General features: G+C 35.9%; 1 protein-coding gene across 1 annotated transcript in view; it reads left to right on the top strand.

Annotated features, from left to right (window-relative positions):
* RAP1B (RAP1B, member of RAS oncogene family) overlaps window positions 1-11,724 on the top strand; it is a 30,884-nt gene extending 19,160 nt beyond the window's left edge. Inside the window, exons 3-8 of the mRNA XM_058022398.1 lie at window positions 1,285-1,353; window positions 4,101-4,157; window positions 5,242-5,382; window positions 7,082-7,225; window positions 8,959-9,074; window positions 10,491-11,724. Coding sequence (XP_057878381.1) covers window positions 1,285-1,353; window positions 4,101-4,157; window positions 5,242-5,382; window positions 7,082-7,225; window positions 8,959-9,045 — 498 coding nt within the window. The 3' untranslated portion in view covers window positions 9,046-9,074; window positions 10,491-11,724. The remainder of the gene's footprint in view (window positions 1-1,284; window positions 1,354-4,100; window positions 4,158-5,241; window positions 5,383-7,081; window positions 7,226-8,958; window positions 9,075-10,490) is intronic.
* The last annotated feature ends 1,634 nt before the right edge of the window (window positions 11,725-13,358 follow it).

Here is a 13,358-nt window from a genome sequence, read left to right as displayed (position 1 = left end):
GTATTTCTTTATATAAGGGTGCACAAATAAATCTAAGTGCTAGTAATGCCCAGTGAGGCATCATGGCCAGTAGGTAGATCCTTTACTGGGTGCATCTGCATCCATTGGTGCATTCTCCCAGGCTGCTGTTGTTGTATGGCTTTGGTTGATGGTGCTTGATCATCTCGTGCACTGAGGTGCAGAGCTGCAGCATTATGGGGGTGTCTGGTTTCGACAGATAAACTGACTATCAGTCTGTGGGAAATCAAGCTCCTTTGTGAATCTCTCAAAGGATATGAGCTAGCTTGCCCCTCTAAGTCCTGTCTCTAGAAAGGTCTTCAGGGTGCTGTTTGCATAGTGTTTTTAGCTCTAATGTTTTTATGCAGATAGAAATACAGATTTGTGTGTTGGTGGGAAGCTTAATGTGTTTGCTGTATCCGTTCTGTGAGAGTAGGTATATACCTGTGGCAGGTAGATTATTAAAATGCAGGAGCTCTTCTATTTACAGTTTAATGATTACAGAAGGTTTTAGTCTGACCTAGCCTAGAATTGAAAAAGTTCACAAAATACGATGCTCTCAGCCCACCTGAGAACTTTGCATCTTTCTGTTTAATTGTGCATCTTACCATAAAGTAAGTTCCAGAGCTTACCCACTCCCTTGAGTAAGAAGTATTCTCTTGTGCAGCAGTTCATAAAGAAAAGCTTAAATCATGTTAGATTGTGAAATAACATTTTTGTTCACCTTTGAATTCTTTATCTCACTGCAGCATTTCTGGATTTGAATGTGCCTGCTCTGACTTGGCCATTGAGTCTTAAGTTCCCTTTGACTTGTGCTAAAAACATCCTTCGTGCTAGGTACACAGGAACAGCCTACTGAGTGTAGTTAAGACTAGTAAAAGCTGGCAATTGTTTTTTGACTAATTCCTGTGCTGGCAAATAAGTAGCAGAAGATGAAGTAGTTCTAAATAAAAATGTAAAAGCTGTGCAAATGTATTGTATCCTGGTCAACTAGAAACTAATACTAATTTCAAGAGTTAGGCAAACCTTAAATTGATGCATGCTTTAATTCTTACCCTCCATGTGGTGGTGGATAAAGGCAAGTGTAGCATTGCTTCATCTAACAGTTAAATAGGCATACAGATCTAGCTTTCTGTTGTTTCTTACAATTGTAGTTATGACAATTGTTTGATTTGCTTTAAAAATGTTATGGATAACAGAGTATATACACCTAGAACAGTGATTTGTGTACAGTGTTTACAAAATGTCACTATGTAAGAGAATCTTACAAGAACTTTTGTGTTGCAGACTGTACAGTTTGTTCAAGGAATATTTGTTGAAAAATACGATCCTACGATAGAAGACTCCTACAGAAAGGTATATACAAAAGATGTCTGTAGTGTTAGAGCTGTAATACATATTGTCAAATATTGTCAAATATTTGACTCACTGCTTGAAAATGGGTATGCCATATTAAACCAGATAACAAGTTTGAAATATAAATGTTCTCCTAAAGTTTGCTTAAAAGAAATAATTCAAGACTAACATTTTAACGTTTAAGCATAGTATCTTTCTGGCTAGTCAGTAAAAAATGGTTAGTTCATTGTGAGAGTTGGGAACAGGGATTGCAAAAAAAAAATTAAAAATTACCACTTTTCAATTTTATAATCTTTATTATTAGTTTGTTTGTGTGTTAGTATTTCCAGGTAGATTTGGTCTTGGAGGTACTACGCTGCTTTGCTACTAGAAAAATAGCTAAAAACAACTTCACACCCTTAGAACACTGGCATCTATCATACTGTACACATAAGAATTTAAATGATAGCTAGATATGCTTCCATTAGATGGGTTGTTGTTTTATTAATAAGTTAACACAAGCCTGTCATAAATGAACAAGCATTTACAGCAAGTGGCCTGTTAGTTTCCCTCTTCCTGTCTTCAGCATGACAGGCTGAAAGGTCTGATTCTGCTTGCATCATCTTGAATCTCCATATTGCTCGCTCTTAATTTTCACCTGAGACCATGATTAAGATTCCAGACTAAGATAATTTATATCCAGACTGCTACCATTAACCATTTAGTGCAAGAGATAAATTTTTGGCTGTGTCAGTTTCTTAATCTATCTGTCTTTTTTAGCTGAGTTACTTTTCATGTACATTAATACTCTGATGTTGCTCATCGTGTGGCCACAAAAATATTGGTGTCTATACAAGGGAGGCAAGATGGACAAGCCCTAGCTGAGAATGGGCAAACTGCAAGACCTCCTCCTTCAGCACTGAGCAACATTTGTATTGGAACAAAGGTGGTGCATTAACAACTGTTGCAGCCTGCAGTCACCAGAATCTTTTCTGAACAGAACAGGAATTAGTGAGAACAAAATAATAATTTCAAACCTCTTTTCTTTGACCTTATATAAACTGTATGTTGGGAAACACCCAAATCCATCTGAAGTATGGGGGCTTCCAGCCAAAGCTAGAACTGTTGTTAAAGACACAATAATAATAATAATAATAATAATGTTGCTCTGACTAGTTCCAAATTCTATGTTGACACTTCTTCTGTTTTAGAGAAGCAGGAATTTTTGACCATGTCTTAGCGTTTAGTGCAGGACTTTGATGGGTCAGGCCCAGTAAATTACTCCAAAAAACATTCACAGGCTGATCTAAAGTAAAGTGTTTCCTTTGATATATATTTACATTCTTTAGGTCATAGTAGAATCATGATGTTTGCTGGGTGAATTTTTCCAAAGACTGTTTCCATGGAGCCTAAAAAAGTAATGCCATCTTAAGAAATGTTGCCATTTGCTAACTACATTTCTTTTTGGTTTTGCTGCTATTAAAGATTTATACTATTCCTTTCAGATTTGTTCCTGAAATAACTAGTAATAACTCTGAGTATTCTTCTTTTCAAATCAGCCAGATTGTTGAAGTCTTGTTAAAGCCTGGACAACATTTTATGTAGTCATTTTCACCTTCTCACTGTTGATTACAATTCTGACTTGCCTCTTGCCTTCAAAATGTATTATTTTGGCAGTTGAAATTCTATGTCACTTATGTTAAATGTAATTTTATAATATTTAAAGTTGAGAGATGTGACTTGTTCATCTAAATAATTGAGCTTGAAGTCTTGAAACTTTATGCCTTGGTTTACTTCCCAAATATTTCTTCATAAAGTTAATAAATGTTACTTAATTAGCTGAATAATTTCAGCAGCAATACCTGTTAAAATAGTGATATTTTTTTTAAGGAATCACAATCCATAGTGGACAGGGGAGAGGTGTGAGAAAAGGGGAAATACTCCTCTTCCCCGTCCCCAGCTCAAATCTAGTTATAGAAGAACAGCTGCAGATTAAACTAGTGACAGTGCATAAAAGGAGAAGATGTAATCTGTTAATTAGGAATTTTACATGCAAATGGAAACAAGAGAAGTTTACCAATAGCTTGAAAGGAAAAAAAAATTAAAATGTGGTTAGTCTGCTTGAAACAGCTTGAGGGCACTTCCATGTCCTTTGCTGCCCTCAGGGCCATTTCTTTGAGATTATGTCCAGTAGATAGAGGAACTCTGGAATGAATACAGAAATTCTTCTGTCTTCTTAAACCTTCCATTCTTTGCAAACTTTTCCAAGCTGGGTCACTTTTCTGATTAGTGTTCCTAAAGGCTTGTTTTGGGGACACCACTTTTAGTGGTGGCTGTTTAATTGTTTGCTGTGTACTACTTACTCTCTTGTAGATGTAAATTACTATTAAATGAGCCTTAGTATGCCAGTCTAGTTTTCTGGCTTTCACTTGTACTTTTCTTTCAATCTGTGATGATCCCTGAAACAAGTGGAAATTAGATGTGCTAGTTGCTGATAACCATCATTACAAATTTAGCAGCCTCCTTTTAAATAATCAAAAATCCCTAATCACTTTGCAAAGTGGTAGTTGGCTGCTGACACTGCATTTGAAAATGTCACTAGGGCTCTTTGAAAGGCTTCTTCCTGCTGTTTTCAAAGTGTATATCCAAACAATCTTCTTAAGCCATTATGTTGCTTTATGCATTATGAATTTACTTATAAAAAAATCACACAATTTCTGATGTCTTTGGAGGGGAGAAATTATAACCATATCTTTCTCTCTTGACAGCAAGTTGAAGTAGATGCACAACAGTGTATGCTTGAAATCTTAGATACTGCAGGAACGGTATGTAAAGAACAACTTTCCTAAATACTGATAATACAGTGTGTTCTAAAGTAAACTTGAGTCTCGCAGCACAAAATTATTTGCAAGCTTCCCATGAGCTCATATTCTGTAACAGGGGAAAGAAATAGAGCATTTTAAAAGAGATTTTGCTCTTGTTTTAAGTTTGTTGCCCAGAAAAAAATTAGGACCCACTGGCCACTTCGATTTGATTTCTGTTGCTGTAGAGAATATGTGCTTTCTTCTGATGTCCTTTTTCTTTTGTGTGTGAGATGTACTGTGACATTGGGATAAAAATAGTATTGCTTCTGTCAGCTTATAGGAGCTCAAAGCACAGGGTTTATGCTGACCCTTTGCATACTGGTCAGGTTTTGCTCTGACTAGTTCCAATATTACTGAAACCAGTAATTTCCTTTATTGATTCCAGTGAGTTTAAGCTCAAGATTCTTGGAGTTTAACGTGTGTTCTCAGAAGTGTGGCAGTAATCTGGTACAATAATAACTTATTTAAATTCTCTATTAGATTAATACTCTGTAAATATACAGTAAGGAGTGGGTGTTTTCTAGCAATAAATGGCACTTTTCATCTGACATACAGCAAGGGACAGGGAGTGATTGATCAGGCACCACATAGCCAGTCACCAATGCGAAAGAGGCACGTGCCATTCTACAGTTGTGCTGGTAAGAGTGCACCAGCAAGTCTTTATATGCAATATCATAGGTGGCCCTGAAGTCATGGAAATGTGACAAGTCTATTGAGTGTCTCCATCCTCTAGTCCATCTCCTTGAAAATTAATGTAGAATTTAATGGGAAATTTCCTAGACTACAAAATTGGGTGTGAAAAGGGATGCATTCACTTTATGATCCATTTTAAGGAACTATCAGGATATGGAGAAAATGTTGGTGTGTTAGGAGAGGTTCAGGAGCAGTTTAGCTTCTGTAATCTACAGATTACAGTGTACCTTCTACTGTACTTCTCTCCAGTGAAATTACTGTAGTTTTTATAAACTAGACCTAAAGTTTATAGCAGTTTTTGCAAGTAAAATGCAAATTGAATGCAACATCTCTGTCTTTTTTGTAATTACAGGAACAGTTTACAGCGATGAGAGATCTATACATGAAAAACGGACAAGGTTTTGCATTAGTATATTCCATCACAGCTCAATCTACATTTAATGATTTACAGGATCTAAGAGAACAGATTCTTCGAGTCAAAGACACTGATGATGTAAGATCTCTAAAAATTTTTAATATTTAAAGTTTTCCTTAGTGTGTTGCAGTGTACGCACTGTGGTCAGGTGGTCTCCAAGTTTTAAGATGTATGAACCAGTAGATGCATAGTACAGGAATGCAACTGGAGAAATGTAACTTGTCACGTGTTATATGGACAATTGTTTAGTCTTTATTTAAAATAACTTAATTGAAGCTGGGTATAACTTTATTCATTAGACTGCAGCAAACATTTCTAAAACAACTATTGTTGCCTTAATTACTATGAGTGAAGTTTTCTGCTCAATATCCCTCCTGTTTATGATATTTTAAAAGTGTAAAATTTTAAGTTGTAACCTTAAAACTTGCATGTTATGTAGCTTTTATATTTTGTCTGTCTGCTTGCAATTAAGTTCGGTCAAGCTATTCCCACACAATTTCTATTATGCATCTCTTAGCATTATTAAAGATATAAAGTGAGGTTAAAACATTATATTTTATCAATTATTAAAAGAACCTTACAGCAGTTGGAGGAAGTTAATGCTTGGTCCCCTAATAAAGAAAAAGAAGTATTTCAAATGTGAAAACAGCAGTAAGAGTGTATTTTTAACAGAAACACCTTTTAGCTTTCAGCCTTCAGGCAGAAAAACTACCTTCTTGAAGAAAAAAATAAGCAATAAACAGTTTATAAGCATGATCATATAATTTAAACTGTGTTTATGCAAACTTTGATAACTTTGAAACATTCCTTACTGCATAGGCTTCTGCTGTCAGCAGACACAGAATATATTAACCATTTCAGTTTCAGGGAAGTGCATTAAGACTTTTTTAATACAAACCACTTTGCACTTGCTTGACCATAAACACTTGCAGGTCTTGCCTATGTTCAACAGATTTCTTCTTGAAGCAATTTATTACCCATTACCACAAATGTATCTCAGAAGGTTAATATTTAAGTTTCCCATCCACAACCTACCAAGTTACAGCCTTCTTTACCATGAAATTAGTTTTGTACAATAAAATCAAGGTAAATATCATGATATTTTTACTTCGTGTGTTATATTTACACTGGTTAGTAGCATTTTTGGAGGTATTTCCTTAGAATTGTATTTTTTTAGAAGGTACTGCTCAGTCCTGAAAGGCATTCCATAGTATCAGGAGAAAGACAGTAAGCTTCAAGTTGCAACTTCAGTTTCCATCAGAATTCACAGAAAAAGTTTTTCTTATGCCCAAGCTTAGGCATGACTTGCTTTCTCAGTGGGGGGAAATTAAATGGTCAAAATATTGTAAACTTTTTTTTTCAACACTTGAATCTGTGAGGACTTTAGCTATGTTCCTAAATTAGCAAAAGAAACAAACGGGGGAAAAATAGATGATGATGTTTTCTTGCTACAAAGGTCAATTCAGCATTTTCTGTAATTGGGAATCCTGGTAAGGTACCATGTTCCTTTTCTCTGTGTGCTGTAGCTTGCTCATAAGAACTGTGTGATATGCTCAGAGTAGGGGAATGGTGAAAGGGCTTTAGCATCCTTCATCGTGCTACCCAGGACAGGACACTGTTTCCAGGATTTTGGCATTGGTAAGAGTCATTATACCAGAGCTTGATTATTCTGAAACTCAGGATCCTCTAAGGAATCAGATGGCTTTTAGGTGTGCATTTACACTGTGCTGCTATGAAATTGTAGTTGTTTCTTTACTGGCTTTGAACTGCTTTTTAGGTGCCTATGATTCTGGTTGGCAATAAGTGTGACTTGGAAGATGAAAGAGTTGTGGGAAAGGAGCAAGGTCAGAACCTAGCAAGGCAATGGAATAACTGTGCATTCTTAGAGTCTTCTGCAAAATCAAAGATAAATGTTAACGAGGTAAGGCATTTTACCTGGGGTGGGGAGAGGTGTCGGGGTAGAAGAATGGGACACTGTCCTGATAACTGCTTACTGTTTGTCAAGGAAAAAACTAACAAAATCATGAAATAATATTCACTACAAATGGACAAAACTGTACCCTACTGTTACGAGATGTTTATGTTAAGGGATATATTTAGCTTTGACATGGAATTTTTTCAAATTATATTGATTTTAGTGTAATTAGTGTAATTTTCAAATTATTTTTGTAATAATTTAGGATAAATATTTCCCTCATGTTCCATTCCTTAGTTGCTACAGTCTCTTATCAATTGAGATTGTACTGCTAGACTTCTTTTTTTACTAAAACTACTTGATTTAAGTTACTTGGTGTTAATAGTATTTGAGATGGTAAATAGAAAAACTATTGAATGTTTTGTTAAAATTATCTTCTCTCTAAAGTAAAAGGGATGCAAAAGCCTTTCTACTATGTATCTACTTGTTTATTTAACAGCAGCTAGACAATTAATCAAATGCATGAATTTTGGGGATTTGCCATAATGCATGCCTTTTTATCCAGTGGGGGGTGCCAGCATGAGGAAAGGGATACAAAAAATTTAGAAAATGAATCTGTGTTAGTATTTACATTTCTGGAACAGCTTGAATTTTATGATAAATCCTACAGTTCATTAGGTCATCTGGAAAACATTGTTGGCAGCATCAGTGAAGTTGAAAGGGCCTCTATACCAGACTTGCAAGTAGTCAAAACAGTATGGTGGTTTTAACACAGCTGATTTTTAAAATAAGTAATGTGTGTTTAATTAGGTGGGAATTTCTGGAAGCCATTGACTTTTTAAAAAATTTGAATTAATCACCATAGCTGTATAAAATTCATACACTCAATATACTAGAACTTCCAGCAAATCCTTGTTAGAACATTTGCTGCTTTGCAGCCAGTGCTTAAGAAAGTGCCAGGATGGCTTTAGCATGAGGGCTTCCTTAGTTTATGAGATGTAGAAGTAATTAGAGCAATGTCAATTATGAATTAAACAGATGCTGTTGAAACGTTGTATGTTGATTTGTTTTAAATTAGCCTTTCAAAAAAATCATGTTCTTATTAGAATTCTAGGAGACTTAAAGTGTGACAGTCCCATAAATGAGTTCCTTTTCTAGGAAGTTTTATGCTTCCGTCATGCTGTAGGTCTAGACAGGTGGAATTAGTTCTTTAGACTTCAGTATTTTTTAAGTTTCTGGAAAAGCATGATCTCCTTCAAATACAAGAGACTATTACTGAATATGTAGTGTATGTGAGTTACCACGAAAAATGTGTAGTTAAAACTTACTAGAATTTTCTTTAAAAGAATATCCTAAGAGTGATTTGAGTTAGAAGAAAGCTGTGACCTGTTTCTTGACCTTACTGCTAAACTGCAAAGTAATACTATACAGTAGTTGATCACTGTGGCATTTTTCATGTGAGTTCAGATGAGTTTGACCCAGAGATTAAATAGCTGTGGGTTATAGATGCCTTTTCAGTTTGCTTCATTGAAACTGTAGAACCCTTGGCAGAAAATTATCTTAAGCAAGAAAAAAAAAACAACCAGTTAGTAACTAAGTATACCATTTATAGCTTTGTGGTGACTAAATATTTTCAGGGGTCCTTGAGTATGTGAGTGCATTATGTGTGAAAATTCAAGGCTTAAAGTTTTAAGAGAAGCTTCCTAATATCCATAATCATCTGATTTCTGTCTTTTCAGATCTTTTATGACCTTGTGCGACAAATTAACAGAAAAACTCCAGTGCCTGGAAAAGCACGCAAAAAGTCATCATGTCAGCTACTTTAATGCATAGCTGTACTGTAGCTCTGAGCCAGGTAAACATTTTAAATTTTTCTGTGCATTATGACTATTCAAAACAAGCAAAGCAACAACTAAAAAACCTTAAACAGCCCTGGTAGCTGATGCAGAACAGGATTGAAAATTATTGATTTACATTATCATAGAAATGTTTAATGGTCTTCCTTTTGCCATTTCAAAGTCAGAACTACAAATATGTGCAAGACACACTGTTCACACTAGTCTGGGGGGGGGCTTTTTCTCAAGCTTTAAGGTTTTGGTAGAGCTCAAATTAACAGTGTTTCCTCTGATATTTCAAAGCTTTTGGAAACATGGTTTTCTCTTTTAAGCCTGATGAAATCTACTGCAAGAGCTCAGTTATCTGGAATGCACACACTACAGTATTGTAGTGTGCATGCTGGTGTCTCTTTCTGCTTTGAACTCCTGCATATGCTTGTGTGATGTCATAGGAATTTAGCTTCCTTTCTTGAGACTGTGGATATTTTGGAGGCCAAATGGTAATTAGTATATTTGGATCAGAAAGGTTAAGCGATCATTGTAACAGTCCAAATATTTTACCTGAAGCTGTTGGTTACTAGACCAATTTCTTATTTGTTTGCAGTTGGCTAAATTTCTACATGACTTAATATGAGCACAAAGAATGGTGCTGAAGGATAAAGCGAGCTCCAGCCTGCTCTTTAAGCAAGCTTTTCCACAAGTTAGTCAGGAGGCATGGATTTTTTTTCTGCAAAATTTTTGGGGGGGTTTCTGGGCAGATTATTTTCCTCTTTCTATCTCCAAGCCTTAGTATGAGCAGAGGTCTGTCTTGATTTACCTGATATCATCAAAGTTGGCTATTACCTCCCTTTCTTTCAGTGTTACTGAGCGTAGAGTGGTGCAGTTACTTCAGTGCTGTGATCCATTATTTTGTCATCCAGGTGACCTATTGGATGTACTGAAGGATCCTAGTAGGACAGCTCACTGTCAGAAATCGTAGGCTTTTTATTCATAATCAGGTAGTGCCATATGTAACTCTTTCTTGGTATGTTAAAACCTCCTCAGTTTGAACAACTTTGATCAGTTAAAAGCATTAGCTGAGAGTGGCAGAAATGGTTGCTCCATTTCTTTAACAGGACTTTTGATTCAAGAGCTTTGATCTTTCAATAGTGTTTGTTTTCAAAGCCATGGGAACTGTCATGCTGTAAGCAAAACTTGTCCCATCAAGCAAATATTACTTCCACAGTGCAGCTTGGATTCCTCTATGTATCCTAATCCAGTTAGGATAGTAATTGAGATAGTGTGTTATTTGTACGTGTACAGTAGGAAGTGTATGATTAGAGAAGTGTTAAAGTTGGTTTCTGTTTGTCAAGAACGTTGCTAGTTCCTGCTGTAGCTGTTTTAACTGAAGAACAAGGACAAATAGTTGTTGCTAATGCCTTGTTTTGTTGTTACAGGTCTGAAGAACTGTTGCCCAATTCAACAGTGCCAGCATTCCAACTTTATTAAACCTACCAACATCTTAAATGGACTTTCCTGTGGTGGTACCCTTTAAGACATGGATGAAAGCTACATCAGTTTGCACATTCTATCACTTTCCAGTGTCATGAGAGATTTTTACTTCTAAATATTCTGTGTATGCAACTGGTAAAACCAGAGCCTACATCCAGTATTACTGATAAGAGACATTGTTCATCCACCAATGTTGTACATGTATGAAAACTGTGTACTGTATACTTCAACAATCCCCACTTTCTATTGGAGAGTACAATAATGTAAATCCTAAAAGCACCACTATTTTAGCATAATAAAAGAAAGTCCAAAGAGCTCCTATATAGACTACTCCAGATAACTTTGCTTCATCGGTATTTGTAGCTTATTGTAACTTTTTTAAAGAAATACAGGATCATCATCATCATCGTATTGTACAAAAGCGCTTTGATTAACACAACGGCTATATAGTTTTTTAATTTTAGGAAAAACCTGTGGAGACAGTGACCTAGTCTTTAAGAGTCCTTTCAGTATAACGTCTGACTAAAGACATGGCCTTTAATATCTGTTGGGAAGGAAATGTCCAGACTTTTCAACCTTTTATTGTATGTTTCCTTTTCCTTGTTTACATAGGGAACAATGTTTATAGTTGTGTGTACAGTGGGGGTCTACAACAAGAAGTGTATATTTTAAAACAATTTTTTAATGATTTAACAATTTTTTGTAAATCATTTTTGGGCTTCTGCAGCTGTAGATTCTCACTGTGAATTCCCTTGCTTGCTCATGCATAAGTGTATTTGCAATACCAAATATACAGGTTTAGTACTTTTGCCTGTTAGTGATTGTTTTACATGTGTAACGTTTTGGTTGAGATGTTAAATGGTGGAAGAGTACTGTGGATGTGAATGTGGGAAGTAATTTTAATCATGTGTAATTGGTCACAGGGCCTAAGTTGCAGTAATTAACTTTTGCTGATTTATTTAACAATGCCTTGTTGCTTTGTATGCATTAACGTTTGGGTGTAAAGATTGTGTGTATATCCAACAGGGAGCCACAGTATTTAAATTGACCAACCTAATGTTACAACTGCTTGGAGGTGGCCAAATGTAAACTAAAAGCCTTAATTAAAGTGGTGCAATTTTGTATGACTTAGCATCAGTAGTTCAATAAATTTGGATTGCCATGCAAGGGCTTGCATTACAGTTATACTACTTGAATGTTTTGTGTTTTAGTAATGCTAGTAAATATTGATTTTTAAATCTCTTGCACAGTGCAGATTCATACGTCTTAGGATGAAGAGGAGCCCCTATGTCTTTGTTTTCTGACAAATACATGCCATAGATATTTCTTCTAATAGTATCCCATGTGTTACTGTAAATTAATTTCTGACTGAATGAAATTCCATTTATTTCTGGACTTGGAATATGCCAAGCTCTAACAAAAGGAAAAGTCTAACAAAAAAATACCTGTCTTCAAAGGTTACACCATCAGTGGCTGTTTTGGATACTTGAAAATATGTTGCCTGTTATTTTCCTCCTTTCCAGGGAGAATTAATTGTTTAAATTTTCTTAGTCCAGCAAAAAAAAAAAAAAAAAATCTTGGGAGACAGAATGATTTTTCTGCATGAACAAAACCTTATTTGTTTGGTTTTAAAGAAATCTGCAGAAGAGTGTTCTTGCAGTATGGACTGTATAATTTTGCCAACTTGAAATCCCTGTTAATAGTGTTGGACTGAGGAGTGAAATGCATGGACTGTAGATGATTTCCTGATCTTGGCCGTGCAGCTGGAAATTAATGTATTAATGTCACACCCAAATCCTTGGTACCTCCTGTTTCTCTGGCACAGAATTATCAGAGAGCTTGTTCTAATTCATTCCTGCAAATTCAATCAGATTGGGTTAGCTAATACTGGTAAGCTTTGAGATAGTTTATGTTGCCCAAAGTGAATTAAGAAGCCCAGCTGATCCTTCCTGCTGCTAGTTTCATCAGTCATCACTGTTGTTTAATGTAGGCAATATACTTCTACTGTGCAGGGAAATTCTTTTTCATTAATCTTTAGAAATCTTAAGATGTGATAATCCCCATCCTGCTTGGTCCCCAGAGTAAGGAGACTGGAGCACTAGATGCCCTAGTTCTTTTTTCACTAGGTGCTTACCTTCTTTGGTGAGCTAATCAGAATTTTTCTTCCCTTCATTTCCAACCTCTGCTTATTCAGGCTTGTAACACTTTTATGTCCTGGCTGTCCTTTTATTGGTCCTTTTAATGTGTTTCTTTTCCAGGCAGCTGTACAGATAGCATTGGGTGGGAGTAAGAGAAAATTCTTTTGAGAACATCATAGAAGGGGCCTTGGTCTGGTCTTGGTGTCCAGCCAAAGAATACTGTTGACAGGGAAGATCAGGCTTTGTCCTGAAAAGCTCTGTACTGAAGCATTCTTGGTGGTTCTGTTCTTCAGCATTAGAGGTATTCAGTTGGATCAAACCCTTAAGGAAGTCAAATTTTCAGAATCTCTAGGCTTTAATATCTAAATGTTGTGCTAAAGAAGGGAAATATGTGCCCCCATCCCCTGTATTTAGAACTAATTTCAGATGTGTAAAGCCAGCACATTGTAACCCAGGTAACACCTAAATCCCAGTATTCTTGAAAATTTAGGCAAGCTTCAAGGGAGCAGTGTCGCAGTTGTTAAAGGCAAGATGCTTGACAAAATGTTGCTAAGGAAATTATGAAGTGTAAAGAAAAACACATTAGAATTCTCTTCATGTCTAAATAATTGTGGTATGAAATGCTGTTCCCACTGAGGAAGTGAGGACCCAGTTCCCCATGGGAATGGGAAGTAT

The sequence above is a fragment of the Melospiza georgiana genome, chromosome 4 (genome assembly GCF_028018845.1).
Source record: "Melospiza georgiana isolate bMelGeo1 chromosome 4, bMelGeo1.pri, whole genome shotgun sequence".
NCBI classification, from domain to species: domain Eukaryota; kingdom Metazoa; phylum Chordata; class Aves; order Passeriformes; family Passerellidae; genus Melospiza; species Melospiza georgiana.
The sequence above is the reverse complement of the archived record's forward strand: the minus strand, read 5'-3'. Positions and strand labels throughout refer to the sequence as shown.